This window comes from Varroa jacobsoni, unplaced genomic scaffold (genome assembly GCF_002532875.2).
Source record: "Varroa jacobsoni isolate VJ856 unplaced genomic scaffold, vjacob_1.0 scaffold_33, whole genome shotgun sequence".
In the NCBI taxonomy this organism is placed as follows: domain Eukaryota; kingdom Metazoa; phylum Arthropoda; class Arachnida; order Mesostigmata; family Varroidae; genus Varroa; species Varroa jacobsoni.
The window spans coordinates 298,077-310,503 of record NW_019212935.1 but is presented as its reverse complement, the minus strand read 5'-3'; the positions used below and the strand labels follow the sequence as shown (position 1 = coordinate 310,503).

Genomic DNA, 12,427 nt, shown 5'->3' with positions numbered 1-12,427 from the left:
GAACGCGTTAGCCGAAATCGCTATCTCATATAAGGAAACGGACTAAAGCAAGTATGATGAGATTGATATTTCTATTCTAATTATAATGGTTATTTTTGGAATAAGATTCCCCATTGCATTGCCATTTATTCTGACATTCACCGATCGTTATATAGTAAATATGATTACATTATCTATTTTTTGTCACTGCTGTGGTTGTCGGTAAACGCATAAAAAATAACCAAATAACTTCCGTGTTAGCGCCTAATACAAAAAGCGCTACTATTCAATTCTTCCAGTCAGAACTAAAATTTATTTTTTGCTAATCATTATATACTTCGCTGAACACTTAGCGATTTGTATTTAATACCATCGTTGCGCTACTTTAGTTTTTGCACGTAGAGATAGAGTACAGTAGGTAGATGCTTATATAGGGCAGCATTCCACTTCTAATAGATAGATCGATTGGTAAATTATGCATATGTATACGCAGATACATATATTTGTCCTAATCTGAAGGATTGGAACTAATTTCGTAGATCTCCTGTTTAACGCAGTAGTCCTCCAAGTTTCAAGAGTCATCAACAACGCCATATTTTCCACATCGTCATTCTGTGTCATTAGTACTGTTATTATTCCTTGATATTTTATTAAAAATAATCTTAAGACTTCATTATATAATGTATTTGCCGAGACTAATTTCTAGGATGTTTGGTTTGGGCAAAAAGGGTAGTAACATAGTGTGCAAGGCGCTATGTAAGATATCTACTACGACGAAACTCGCGTTCGATCGCGACCTTGTTCGTTACCGCCTATTATGTAGCTAAAGTATGTTTATCACTCACCAAACGCCAAGCACCGTTTCCCCTTTTGATACAGACCAAATATCCAAGAAACAAACTTTTCTGCTTGACCTGTGTACCCTATGAATGATTATCTTGACGAAAAAGGGGTAATTTGAGTTATAGGATATGGTCTAATTCTACCCGGCATAAAAGGTTATCCTAACGAGTTTTAACGGAAATTTTCGATTACATTTTTAGCGTGACTATTAAATAATTTCTGAAACTAGAGCTCCTTCGAGCACCTAGCAATTGTATGTTGTTATTATTATTACTATCAACCGATAATAACATCTCTTTATTGCATCACGATATCGTAATGTTTCTTTTCCCTTCGTCACTTATGAATGTTGAAAATAACTTGCTAATTTTATAGTAAATTGATGATGTTGCAACCGATTCTATACATTTCCCTCGCCGGAGATGGCGAAACAACATACTGTGCTGGAGTATGTATAAATTCACTAATTCTTTTTTTATTATATTACACATATTATATAGGATAACGTAGAGTTATGTACTCGAGCAAGTGCACCTTTAAGTTACGTTTGAAGATTGGTATTGACTTAGTCAGCGATAGCCTGCAGATATTCATTCCTTCTTTAGTTCTCCACGCTGAGGTTGTTTTTGTCGTTTTTTTTTTGTTAATTTAAGTTGCCCTGATCCAAAAAATGCTTCGTCAAGCTTCTTTTGTATCGAATTATTGCCAGCACATTCTCCCCTGCTTTCCTATGCGCGCGCGTCCATTCAAAGAGTGTTTCCTCTCTGAACGCATTCGTCGCAAATGAATATTTCGAAGAAGTGCTGAATTTCTTTGCATCGTTTGCTTCGGTGTGTAATACATTAGTTTCTTTTATGCTGATAACCTTTATCAGTCTCTTTGTTTCTCTCCTTCAGTAAACTTTGGGGGAGAAAGACGAAGGGGATATAGCAATATGAGATGCTTTATTTTCATTTTCCACATTCTCCCCTCGTAAGGTCGTGTGTCTGTTTATTTATTGTTTTGGTGGTCCTTGGTCCTTCATGGTCCGAGCAGGCGACTGGGCTCCTTTTTAAGCGCTGCGGACGCCAAGCGTGCCTGTTGCTGTTGTTGTTGCTGCTGCTGCTCTCTGCCGGCGGCGTGCACCTCCTCGACGACCACCCGCGCGAACGCGAGCCGGGCTGCGTCTTGCACCGCCTCGTGCACGGGGTCATGCATCGCGTCGTGCGCCGATCCGTGGCTCGACGAAGTGTCCACATCGAGGCCCAGCGCCGCTGCCCCACCTGCCTCAGTGCGCCGGTGCACCTTTTCGTGGTTGCGCAGGCTCGACTTGGTCAAGAACTTGGCCTGACAGGTGGAGCACTCGTGCTGGCCCTGGCCAGTGTGCACTTTGTTGTGGTCCCGCAGGTGGCTGGAGGAGAGGAACGATGCGTGACAGGTCTCGCAGCGGAACGGCCGATCACCTGAATGAGTTCGTTCATGTGAGCGCAGATGAGACGTGCTCACAAAGCTCTGCCCGCAGCGTGCGCACGCATACGGCCTCTCGCCCGTGTGCGTACGCTGGTGAACTTTCAGGTGGGACGAATTGATGAAGCGCGCATCGCAGAGCGGGCACGCATATGGTCGTTCCTTCGTGTGACATCGCTGGTGGCTCCGTAGATGTGACGAACTGACGAAACGCATTGGGCACACCGTGCACTCGTACGGCCTTTCGCCCGTATGCGTGCGTTCGTGCACTTTCAAATGCGACGAATTAATAAAACGAGCATCACAAAACGAGCACGCGAACGGTCGCTCCCCGGTATGCGTACGCATATGCACGTTCAGCTGCCCGCTCGTCAGGAAGGCCTGGCCACATGTCTCACAGCGGAGTACGTCGCTGCCATGTATTCGAAAATGACGGTTAAGCGCGCGGTCGGATGGAAATGACTGCGTGCACAAGTGGCACGGGAAACGCAGGGCCGGCGATGGTGATGGGGCCGGTATAGAAGGTGCAGGAGGAGCTCTGGGTCCTCCCGTCGAATTATTATTGTTGTTATTGTTGTTGTTGTTATTGCTATTATGTTGCGCCGCCTGTTGAGCCTGTTGCGCAGCCTGTTGTTGTTGTGCGGCTTGTTGCTGCTGTTGAGCTGCCTGTTGTTGCTGCTGATGTTGTTGCTGAGCCGATGAACCCTGACCGGCGGCTGCCTGGGCTGCAGACGGTGGTGCTTGGGTAGCTGCTGCTAGCGCTAGCCCACTCCATGGTGGAACCGGTAATCCTGGTGGCCGAGGTAATGAAATCCGTGGTGCTTGCCCGGCCACGCTGGGAGCCCCGGTGGGTCGGGAGCTTGAGGTTGACGAGTTCCCGGACGGCCCAGAACTACTTGTGGGAGGTTGGACCGTAGGCGGCCCAGTCGGCGGATGTTCGACACCGCTCCCTCGACAGGCCACGCGTAGCCACTGGTGCCACTCGTCCGCCAGCAGCGCGGCTGATACGTGCTGACTCGGATCCAACAGCTGGCCGGCAACGAGGGTCGACGGCTGAGGGGTGTGGTGCGGGAGGTGCGAGTGGCTGCCGTCCGTTCCTCGAGAGCCACGTCTCGTTTCCGACGTCGCTCTGCCGGGGCCGCCACCGCCGGCGGACGGCACTTCGAGCGACCCCGCGTACCACCGAACTGCACCACTATCCGCCACGCTGCTACACCCGTCAGCCTCCGCACGACAAACAAAGGCAGGCGCCGCACATCAGGGCGTTCTCGCAAAACCTCACCGATCGCCACACACCGCGATAAGCAACAACAACAACAACAACAAAACACTCACTCTTTCACCACACGAGACCACTAGCACCTACTTGTACCCGTTCACAACACCAGCCCAGCCTAGCACAACGCCGCGACGAACTGAAATACGTACGCACGTATGCAGCAGCAGCAGCAGCAGCAGCAGCAGCAGCCTAACAGCAACGAGCCTCGACAAATTTCACAGTCAGTCAGTCAGTTAGAGCAGCAACAATGACGGGGTCGGGCACCGTTCGTCGGATGATCCAGTACACAACTCAACAGTAAATAGATGAATGATTATCAGCAGTAATCACAGCAGCTATCGTGGTGCTGGCACACGCTCACAGTGCACGACGAGAAGGACGACGACGACGACGTTGTTGATAATAATGATACAGATAATGTGACGATGACGTCCGGCGGCCACCGATGCTTCAGCGATCACCAATCGACCGATCAAGCAGCAGTCCCTCGGCCCAAGCGACCGTCGGCAACAATGGATGGTCCGACAGGCAAACACAGGAAGACAGACACTTAACCAGCCAGGCGACCAACTTCAGCTGAAAGCCACAGATCTCGCTTATACCGTTGGCCCAACCTTCACCACCTCCTACCCGAGAAAGCACCGCACGACGAACCTTTAGCCACCACTATATGAGGTGTTCTTTTCTCGTGTTGCTTGACTAGTTTTTCCACACCGATCCGAAACAGTAGCAGCAGCAGCAGTACGACGATGACAACAACCCAACACCACCGCTAACAGCAGCAGCAGCAGCAGCAGCAGTACTGTAGTGTGTAGCGAGTAGTAGTTGTTGTAGTACGCCGCCAACGACGACGACGACGACGACAACGACGTCGACGACGACGACGACGACGACGACAACGACGACGACGACGACGACCACTACCACAGCAGCGGCATCAGCAGCGGCTTCAGCGGCGGCAGTGACGACAGCAATTGTAGCGGCGAGAGCAGCAGCAGCAGCAGAAATATTATTACTTCAATCCCCGGACAAACGAACGAACGAACGAGCAGCCAGGCCGCTAACGACAGAGAGCAGCACAACATAAAGAAACAACGGCAATAGCAGCAAACACACACGGCAGCGGCAGCGGTGGCGGCGGCGGCAGCGGCGTTGGCTTACGCTCACTTCAACACAATACTCAGCTACGGCCGGTCGACAGTAAACGACACAACGACGACGACGACACAGATAGCAGTTATAGTTTTATTAGTATATGAACGATAGGAGGACGGATGGTCAACAACGACGGCTTTTCGGCCACAGTGGCGCCTGCTGAGGCACGAAACGACGGCTACAGTAGCGGCAGCGGTTCCTTCCTTAGCGTCAGCAGCGACGCCGGCCGATAACCACAGACCAACTCACAGCACAGAGCAGACAGACAAGAGCACACATAAACACACATACAGTTAGTGAGCAAATAAAATGGCACAAAAGACACCGTGACGACAATGCAAGGTCTTATTATGAAGTAGGACCGCCTCTTCGGAGCTGTCCTGTCACATGCACAACATACCCAAGCACGGCAAACGCAGCGGCTATATGAAATGATGGCTTTTTGTATATGTCTGGGTATGTATGTTGCGTCTGCCTCCCGGCTTCGACCGCTGAAGGGGCGGCGGCGAGGGCAACGAGAGATGATCAAGAAAATGATGATAAAGATGGATATGAGGACTAGAAGAAGCACGACAACGGCGATAGCTCAGCAGCTGCAATTGCAGCAAATAAAACTAGCGTCGTCATTTACTTGCCTTCACATGACAGCAGCAGCACATGGTATTGGTGGTACCAACAGCAAAATTTTCGCAGAGTGATACACACAGACAACAGATTAATGCACACGCAAAGTCAGCCCACCGAGATACAAAACATACACCCCTGAATTGTTCCTTTTCGTAGATTTGCGCCGGGTTTACCCTGGCGCTAAGCGAGCGCATATGTGTCCATCCGAATCAATCTGCTTGCCCGTGTATATCTATTTGCCTGCCGCTGTTGTCCTTTTACAGCATAAAGCTGCTGTGGTTATGGCGTTTGTCGTAAATTGGGAAATTCATGTTCGCGTTATCAGTCCTCTGAGGAAGCACCTATGTGACTGATTGCGTACTGGGGTTAGGTGCTCCTGGATGTGTGAGTCCAAGTAGAGCTTTGTTTATTTACTTTCGAAATCGAAACTACTGGTAGTGAGCAGAAAGGGGAAAGAGACACCGAGGGAAGCGCTAAAAATGATTGTTTATCTAGCCGCCATGGCGAATCTCACCCAAATCGTCATACTTGGCACACAATTGTGGCGCTCAGTGTAGAACGAATAGAGTCATAGCAGTAGCTATCCAGTCAGTCCAGCAGTCATAGCAAGTAGCTATTTAAAATATAACAAACCTCTTACTTGCTCCTTTAACGATTTCTAAAAAGCGTTGCAGTATGACTGCAGCAATAATCAGTACAAACACGACATATCTATTAGTACTAAAAACTGTTTTTGATTGTTTGGCTTAACATAGTTCATTTGATTTCTGCAATAAGTTGAAATCTACACATAGAAAACGCACTGATCTAAGTCTGCACAGTACCCACTTCCGCAGCCTAGGAACTCAGTAATGGTACCGTACAAAGAATTCGAATGTCCTCGCCGATTACACGTCATTGAGAGACGAGCTCATAATACAATCTGGGAAAAATAACATGAAATTCTCCCACATTTCTAGATTTTGTTTTATTTATGCTGTAACCTAATAATAAACTAATATATTTACTGAGTGTTTTGTGTGCTTCTGTGAGATGGAGCACGAGGCCTTTACATACTCTTGCGGTATTAAAGCGGCTCGAAGCTTTCCATATTAATAGCACAGTTTTGAAGTACTCAATCGAGCCCTTTAAGTGCCGTGGCAGCAAATCGACCATATTGCTGCAAACAATCTAGTTGAATCTGCGTTTAAACCGCGTATAGTACCCTTATGCTTGAACCAAGCTAAAGACTGTGCACCTTGCAATTAGTTCAGCAGGAGCCAAGAGATTCTTCCCTTGTATAGTCTTTAAAAGTATACAAATAAAGCAATTATTGTGAACTCCATTGCCGTTCTTTTATATTTGAACCAGCTATTAAAGCTAACTAACCACTAGGACACGTTAAACGTACGGTAAATGCTGACAGCAAAGCCTCTCGATGAAAAGGATACGTCTATGAGAAGACAGTTTGGAATTATCGGGGATTATGGTTATCTTACTATATTTTATTCGTGATAGCTACCATACACATCGAAAAAAACAAATTTTTCTAATGTTTGAAAAACAAAAAAAGTTGTTAAGCGTGGATACATGCGTAGTCAATAAACTACCATGCATCAGTCGGTTGATAGACCTTAATGTTGAAATTTCACTTTTTCATGTGTGTCTAGCTAAGGTATTTTGTATTTCATTCACTCATTCAGTACAGAAAAACGAAAGGTCGATCGAAAAAGTACGCCTCAACGAAAAATGTCTTTAAATACAAAATAGTTGTTTTCTGGAAGGACATATCAATGAAAGCTAGCATCAAATAGATGCAAATCCAGAAGAGGAAAAACTTGGGTCCAGCTAAAACCATATGCTTCTGTTTAAACGCACATGGCGAAAAAGTTGTTAAATGGCAAGATACTTACACCCAAATATAAACGCTACTGTTGAAGCAATTGAGAGAAGTTCGACCGCACGTGATACATGGACAGTACTCGAGGGCAGGCAGAATTTCAGTATTATTCCTCGATTTTATATCAGTTAACTATTAAAATCGAAAGATAAGTCAATCATAGGCTAAGAAAAGTGTCAAAAAAAAAAAACAAAGTTTATCAGAACGAACCGGCTAATCAGATTACTCCGAAATGAATTCAGAGGAGGTAGATATAAAGGACACTAACCCGGATGCGAAAACGATTTTGGACATGCTGTCTCTACCCACTAATTACATGCATCGGTTTATACTGCTTTGCTCAGTTGATTGTTTCTGAACCGACGTCGACACGGTGTCATAAACATCAATGCTTCTATTAAAAGGGCCCAGATATCGTTACTTCTAGTTCTGTTAACACAACATAAGTATTATACGATTTGTGTAAACAAAAAGCGTTATTATTTGTTTCAAAGATTGTAGGGGTCGAAGAGATTACTGTTTAATTTTTGTGTAGTTCCGTTCTCGAAGACTGTTGGCAGCTTTTAGAACCAAAGCATTGCATCTTAATACATAATCGCAAAATTATTTCCGAAAGTTGTTCGAAAGTACTGTCAAATTATAACAGATATAGTTAAAACAGAATTTAATTATTCTGCGTGGACTAAGAGCTTAAATATATATATACTAAGTGAAATCTCAAATGTGAATTAAAATCCAACCTACATAGGCCGTATGAGAATAGGACTACGGACGTGCCGAGTGTAGTTTTCCCTAGTGATTCAACTAGCTGCCGTATTATTTTTGGTAAATTTTTTGATAAACTTAGAAATAGTATATTGTGTTCAACGATCACATAAATCAGCATCGTTTAATCATCTGCATTCTTCAATACAGACACCCTTAAAAAGCTTTCCTGAGGTTTTAGTACCCTTGGAGTTCCAACGCAGGACTTTTGTTAATACAGAATACACACGTTTAGTTCCAAAGCTAAATACTCTGTTTTGCATTCGAGAGCGGGTCACAGAAAATTTGCTTCCAGTAATCTTGTGTTAAATACATTGTGTCTTCAAACTAGTGAATTTCGAAAATGGAGTTTGCTGACTCACTGCTAGAATTGAATTTGTATTGTATTGAAGCAAACAAAAAGATACCGAAATCAACCGGTAGTATGCATACCCAAATATATAGTTGCATTGATATTTTGGGCGCTTTTTGCTGCGTCTTCAACGCTTTTCGGTTTTTGCTGGAGTCTGATCATTGTTTTAATCATAAAACACTCTCACTAAAAGCCGCAAACAATAAAGAAACAATAGTTGTAAGTGGACTCACAATTGTTGCCTATTTTTTTAAAGTAGTATTTGAGGCAAATTTTTTTTAAAGACTTTGTTAGCGGTGGAATTATTAAGAACCCGCATGTGCATCTCTGCTGTTTTTACACTTTCTTAGTCGTGTTCTGAAAGGCCGCACCTCAAGGTCCTGTAGTAGGCTCGAGTATGTCTAAAGAGGAAATTCCAAAATCGAAAAACCGTAGCGTCATGAGCAACAATCATGGGCAACTATGAAAGAGGGCAAGAGAAGAAACCTGAGTTCAGCCTTCGTCTATATCATCATTAGGTATGAAAGTAGGTATAATCTATATTACGCCGTTCAGTGCCCCACGACGTTCTTCTTCTGCTCTATTTGGTGAGACAGTGGTCGCCCAAATTACTTGTAAAGTCCTCTAGAAATAGACAATCTTTTTTGATGTAAACATTTGAAATATATGTATTACTATATCCATCTCACGAAACCTTCATCACACGGATTTTTATAGTTTTTTTATAGAGACTTATAGCATTGATTGTTATCAATAACCCTTCCCCAACGTCTGTCAGTAAAATACTTTTAAATTAAAATGAATGTGTAAGTGAATGATACAATGGAAAGGTAAATAAGATATCACGCATTTTTAACAAGCAATTTCACCGTTCAATATTGATCTTTTTGATTCTGCGGTTTGGTAAGTCAGAGGTGAAATAAAGGAAACTTTCTTATGCCCCTTTGTTGAGTGAAAGAGCAGATACTGCATCGAGTACTCGATTTCACGTATTTGTAAGCAACGGGATACTTGAGTTCAAAAGAGTTTGAGCCATAAATGTTTCTTGTTTTAAACGTATTGTCAGTTATTACCTCTAACTACGTCTATTACATAAGTGCATATATAGGTTGATCCTGAGCTTGCCGTCAGAATATAACTTCCGACGATATTTGAAGACTGAGTAATTCGGATCCCCGCGCCTAGTCGATCTAGGGACTCAATGGACCGCTTTCAGTCAGCGAGAGCGAGATTCTTGTGTTTCATCTAGTCCGCAGGGTCTGCCAACGTTTCCGAACTGTGTGTGTATGTGTGTGCCTGGCGTGCGCAGCATCGCGACCGGTTAGCTAAGCAGCGAGAGATAGCGCAGACAAGCAGCCGCCGAGTCAACAGCAGTCAGTATCTGTTGAGAAAGCGAACGAAGAAGTAGTCTGCTCTGTCTGATCTCTGTTATCTAAATCTGCTGAACAGTTTACCCACAATTTACCGACCCACAACTGCCCATTAACAATAAGTACGAAACTTTGTGGTTAGACGATTGTCTACGCGACGCTACGCTAGTGCGTCAAACGACGTGAGTCTCCTTGCAATCGAGCGGGAGACAACATTTGGAGAGCGGATCGGAATCCCACGAGAGGTCGAATGAACCCCCGGCAGCCTCACACCACGCGAAGCGAGGTGGGTTGATTTTCTGCTATAAAAGAAACGTGATTTGCACGCGCTCAATAGTATTTATCGGTATTTATTAACATGCGTCGAGCGTTTTCGCCTGCGTGCGAAAGCATATGAGAACGCCTGACGCACAAACTTATGCATATTAGGGTCACCGCACACACTCTAAAATGAAGGTATACTGATAATCAGCTGTATATAGAGCTATTCCCAAGGTTGAGTTTGAAGTTGTCTTCTCATGAAAATGGTAATGCCAGATGAACGTACCGCCCAATCGGACATGTGTTTCTATCCATTTCTTTGAGGAATCATTGCGAATGAACGTTGGTCGTCAAGACAGTCCTAATTTGCAGAAAGTGGAGTGGATTCTATTATGATAAGAAATTTGCGCCTAGAGACCAGGCCTGTTTGTTGTAAGTGCATGCTGAATTACCATCTGGCAGTAACAGCCACTGCGCATATTATCGAAATATGAAAAATATTTGGAAAAGGCAATAGCTCATTCATTTAATTGTTTGTAGGCATTTATTGCTGCTATTGGCATAAAGAGATGTAGGCAGTGAATGAGTGGGCAAGTGGAATCGATTCTTTAACTTGCATCCGGTTTTTATGTACTAAAGAAGTGAAAAACAGCCATCCAGTTGACTAGGCTCAACACACTGGTGCATACCTCCATTGCCACATGAATGTGGTGCTACGTTGGACAATATGCACGTCTGCAAAACAGGCAGTTTGGAGAGCTACAGCGTTGTCGGCACAAAAGTTGACCTTGAATCGAAAGACAGGCGGTCGGCGAACCGGTTTATGCGAGTAGCTGGCAACTGCCTGCCTGCTTCACTGACGGCAGAATAATTGGGGTAGAAGCAGCAGCAGGCACAAGGGCCCCTCAAGTCAAATCATGACATCTGCCCGGTCAACTGGTTGCAATCGGAAAACTTCTAGTGGCATTAATTTTTTACCATAATGCCGGGCCTAACCTTATCGACAGACGTTGTCGCCGTATACTGCAAAAAGAATACTAATAAAAACAGAAGGAATGGAAGTTGGACGAATTGCGTAAACGAATGCCGAAGATATATAAAAGGAACGGTGTCTGCATTTTAAAAAACAATTTCGGTTCAGACTGCTAGATCATCATTAAATAGCCTAAGTTAAAAAGCACTTAACAACTAGACTAGAATTATTTCTATTAAACAGAGCATCGATCAAATCTATCATCAGTCGTTCAGAGAAGATCTATTAGCGGCTTAAAAAATCTCTAAATAATGAGATGTTTATTAAAATGTCTTCTAGTAGCCGTGTTTCCTCATTAATTAAATAACTGAGAAAAGTCAAACATAGTATGCTCATAATTTCACTATTAAGTGCCGTAACACCATATTGCACAAATAGGTTCTTAGTATCGGTAAATTTGATAATTTTTGCTGTGGTGATAAATAAATTAAATTTGACCTATAGTCAAATTGGGTATTACTTATACTTGTATATATATAGAAAATTGACTGAGACTACGGGTCGGACGATTCCGCATCCACCCGAATGTATCCTGCACCTTTGAGTGTAATCTCACTGTGTTCTGTGTCTTATCAGATATCCTTAAGGTCTCTGCGGCCGTACTTCAATCAGAAAGCTTTTCTTATAGGAACAAAGGGCTTATCGCAACACAGAACATTTTTACCGTGCAAGCGCTCATAATTGCATGAAAGAATTGTCTAAGGACGATGAAAATGGGAAAACTGTCATTGATTATCGTTAGTTGTTATGTTAGTTGAAAAAATGAACATTGATTTTTGTTAAACAACTGCTTGCATCTATTATACAAAATGATCGTCATATGTCAATTGTATATTTAATTGTATTCATTTAAATTACATAACAATTATAATAACATATTATTTTAAGTACGTACATGCATATCAGCTCTCACATCGGGTTAGAGCCATGCAGCACATCTTATCAATAGGACATAATCGCTTGTGGCTCATCCATTAGATTAATGAGATTTAAACTACCTCGCCTCATTTTGGCAATTACGAATTAATCGATATGAATGAGATGAGTGTGGTGACACAGCGGGACAACTGTAAATACCAACAACATTATTATTAAAACTAGAAATAGCTCAATTTCTCCTATTTATAAGTGCCAATATTGTAGGTAGTTACAGTCAAGTTGATTCCTAGAATGCCTAACAACAGCGGTACGGCGTACAGTGGTAAGAACAAGTAAAGAATAAGACTAAAGTTAACGCAGTAAGTTGTTGCGTGCCCTTGTTACTGTTGTTTTTGAAACGCTCACTCCTATCTGCTATTATTAGGCCCGCAGTGCACTGCTGTTCTCCCTTCTTCGGTACCCTTCCGAGGAAGTGTCCCCGGTATTTGTTTCTTCCGAACGCTTAGCAGTCAGGCCAGTAGTACGCTGTCGCGCGCTTCGCTATATTCAGCCGCCGGGC

At 43.8% G+C, this 12,427-nt stretch overlaps 1 protein-coding gene across 1 annotated transcript; it reads right to left on the bottom strand.

The window, feature by feature from the left end:
• Nucleotides 1-264: 264 nt before the first annotated feature.
• Nucleotides 265-10,651, bottom strand: LOC111259244 (uncharacterized). Its single transcript, XM_086967824.1, has 4 exons — nucleotides 10,646-10,651; nucleotides 9,875-9,997; nucleotides 4,215-4,467; nucleotides 265-3,527 (listed from the first exon to the last, which is right to left on the bottom strand). The coding sequence occupies exons 1-4, from the start codon at nucleotides 10,649-10,651 to the stop codon at nucleotides 1,843-1,845; spliced, it is 2,067 nt and encodes a 688-aa protein (XP_086823950.1). The 3' UTR covers nucleotides 265-1,842.
• Nucleotides 10,652-12,427: the final 1,776 nt, after the last annotated feature.

Coding starts and splice junctions, on each gene's coding strand:
- LOC111259244 (XM_086967824.1), bottom strand. Junction 4,468..9,874: donor ATTGCAAGGAGACTCACGTC/GTTTGACGCACT, acceptor CTGCTGTGGTAG/TGGTCGTCGTCGTCGTCGTC. Junction 3,528..4,214: donor AGAAAAGAACACCTCATATA/GTGGTGGCTAAA, acceptor CGAGAACGCCCT/GATGTGCGGCGCCTGCCTTT.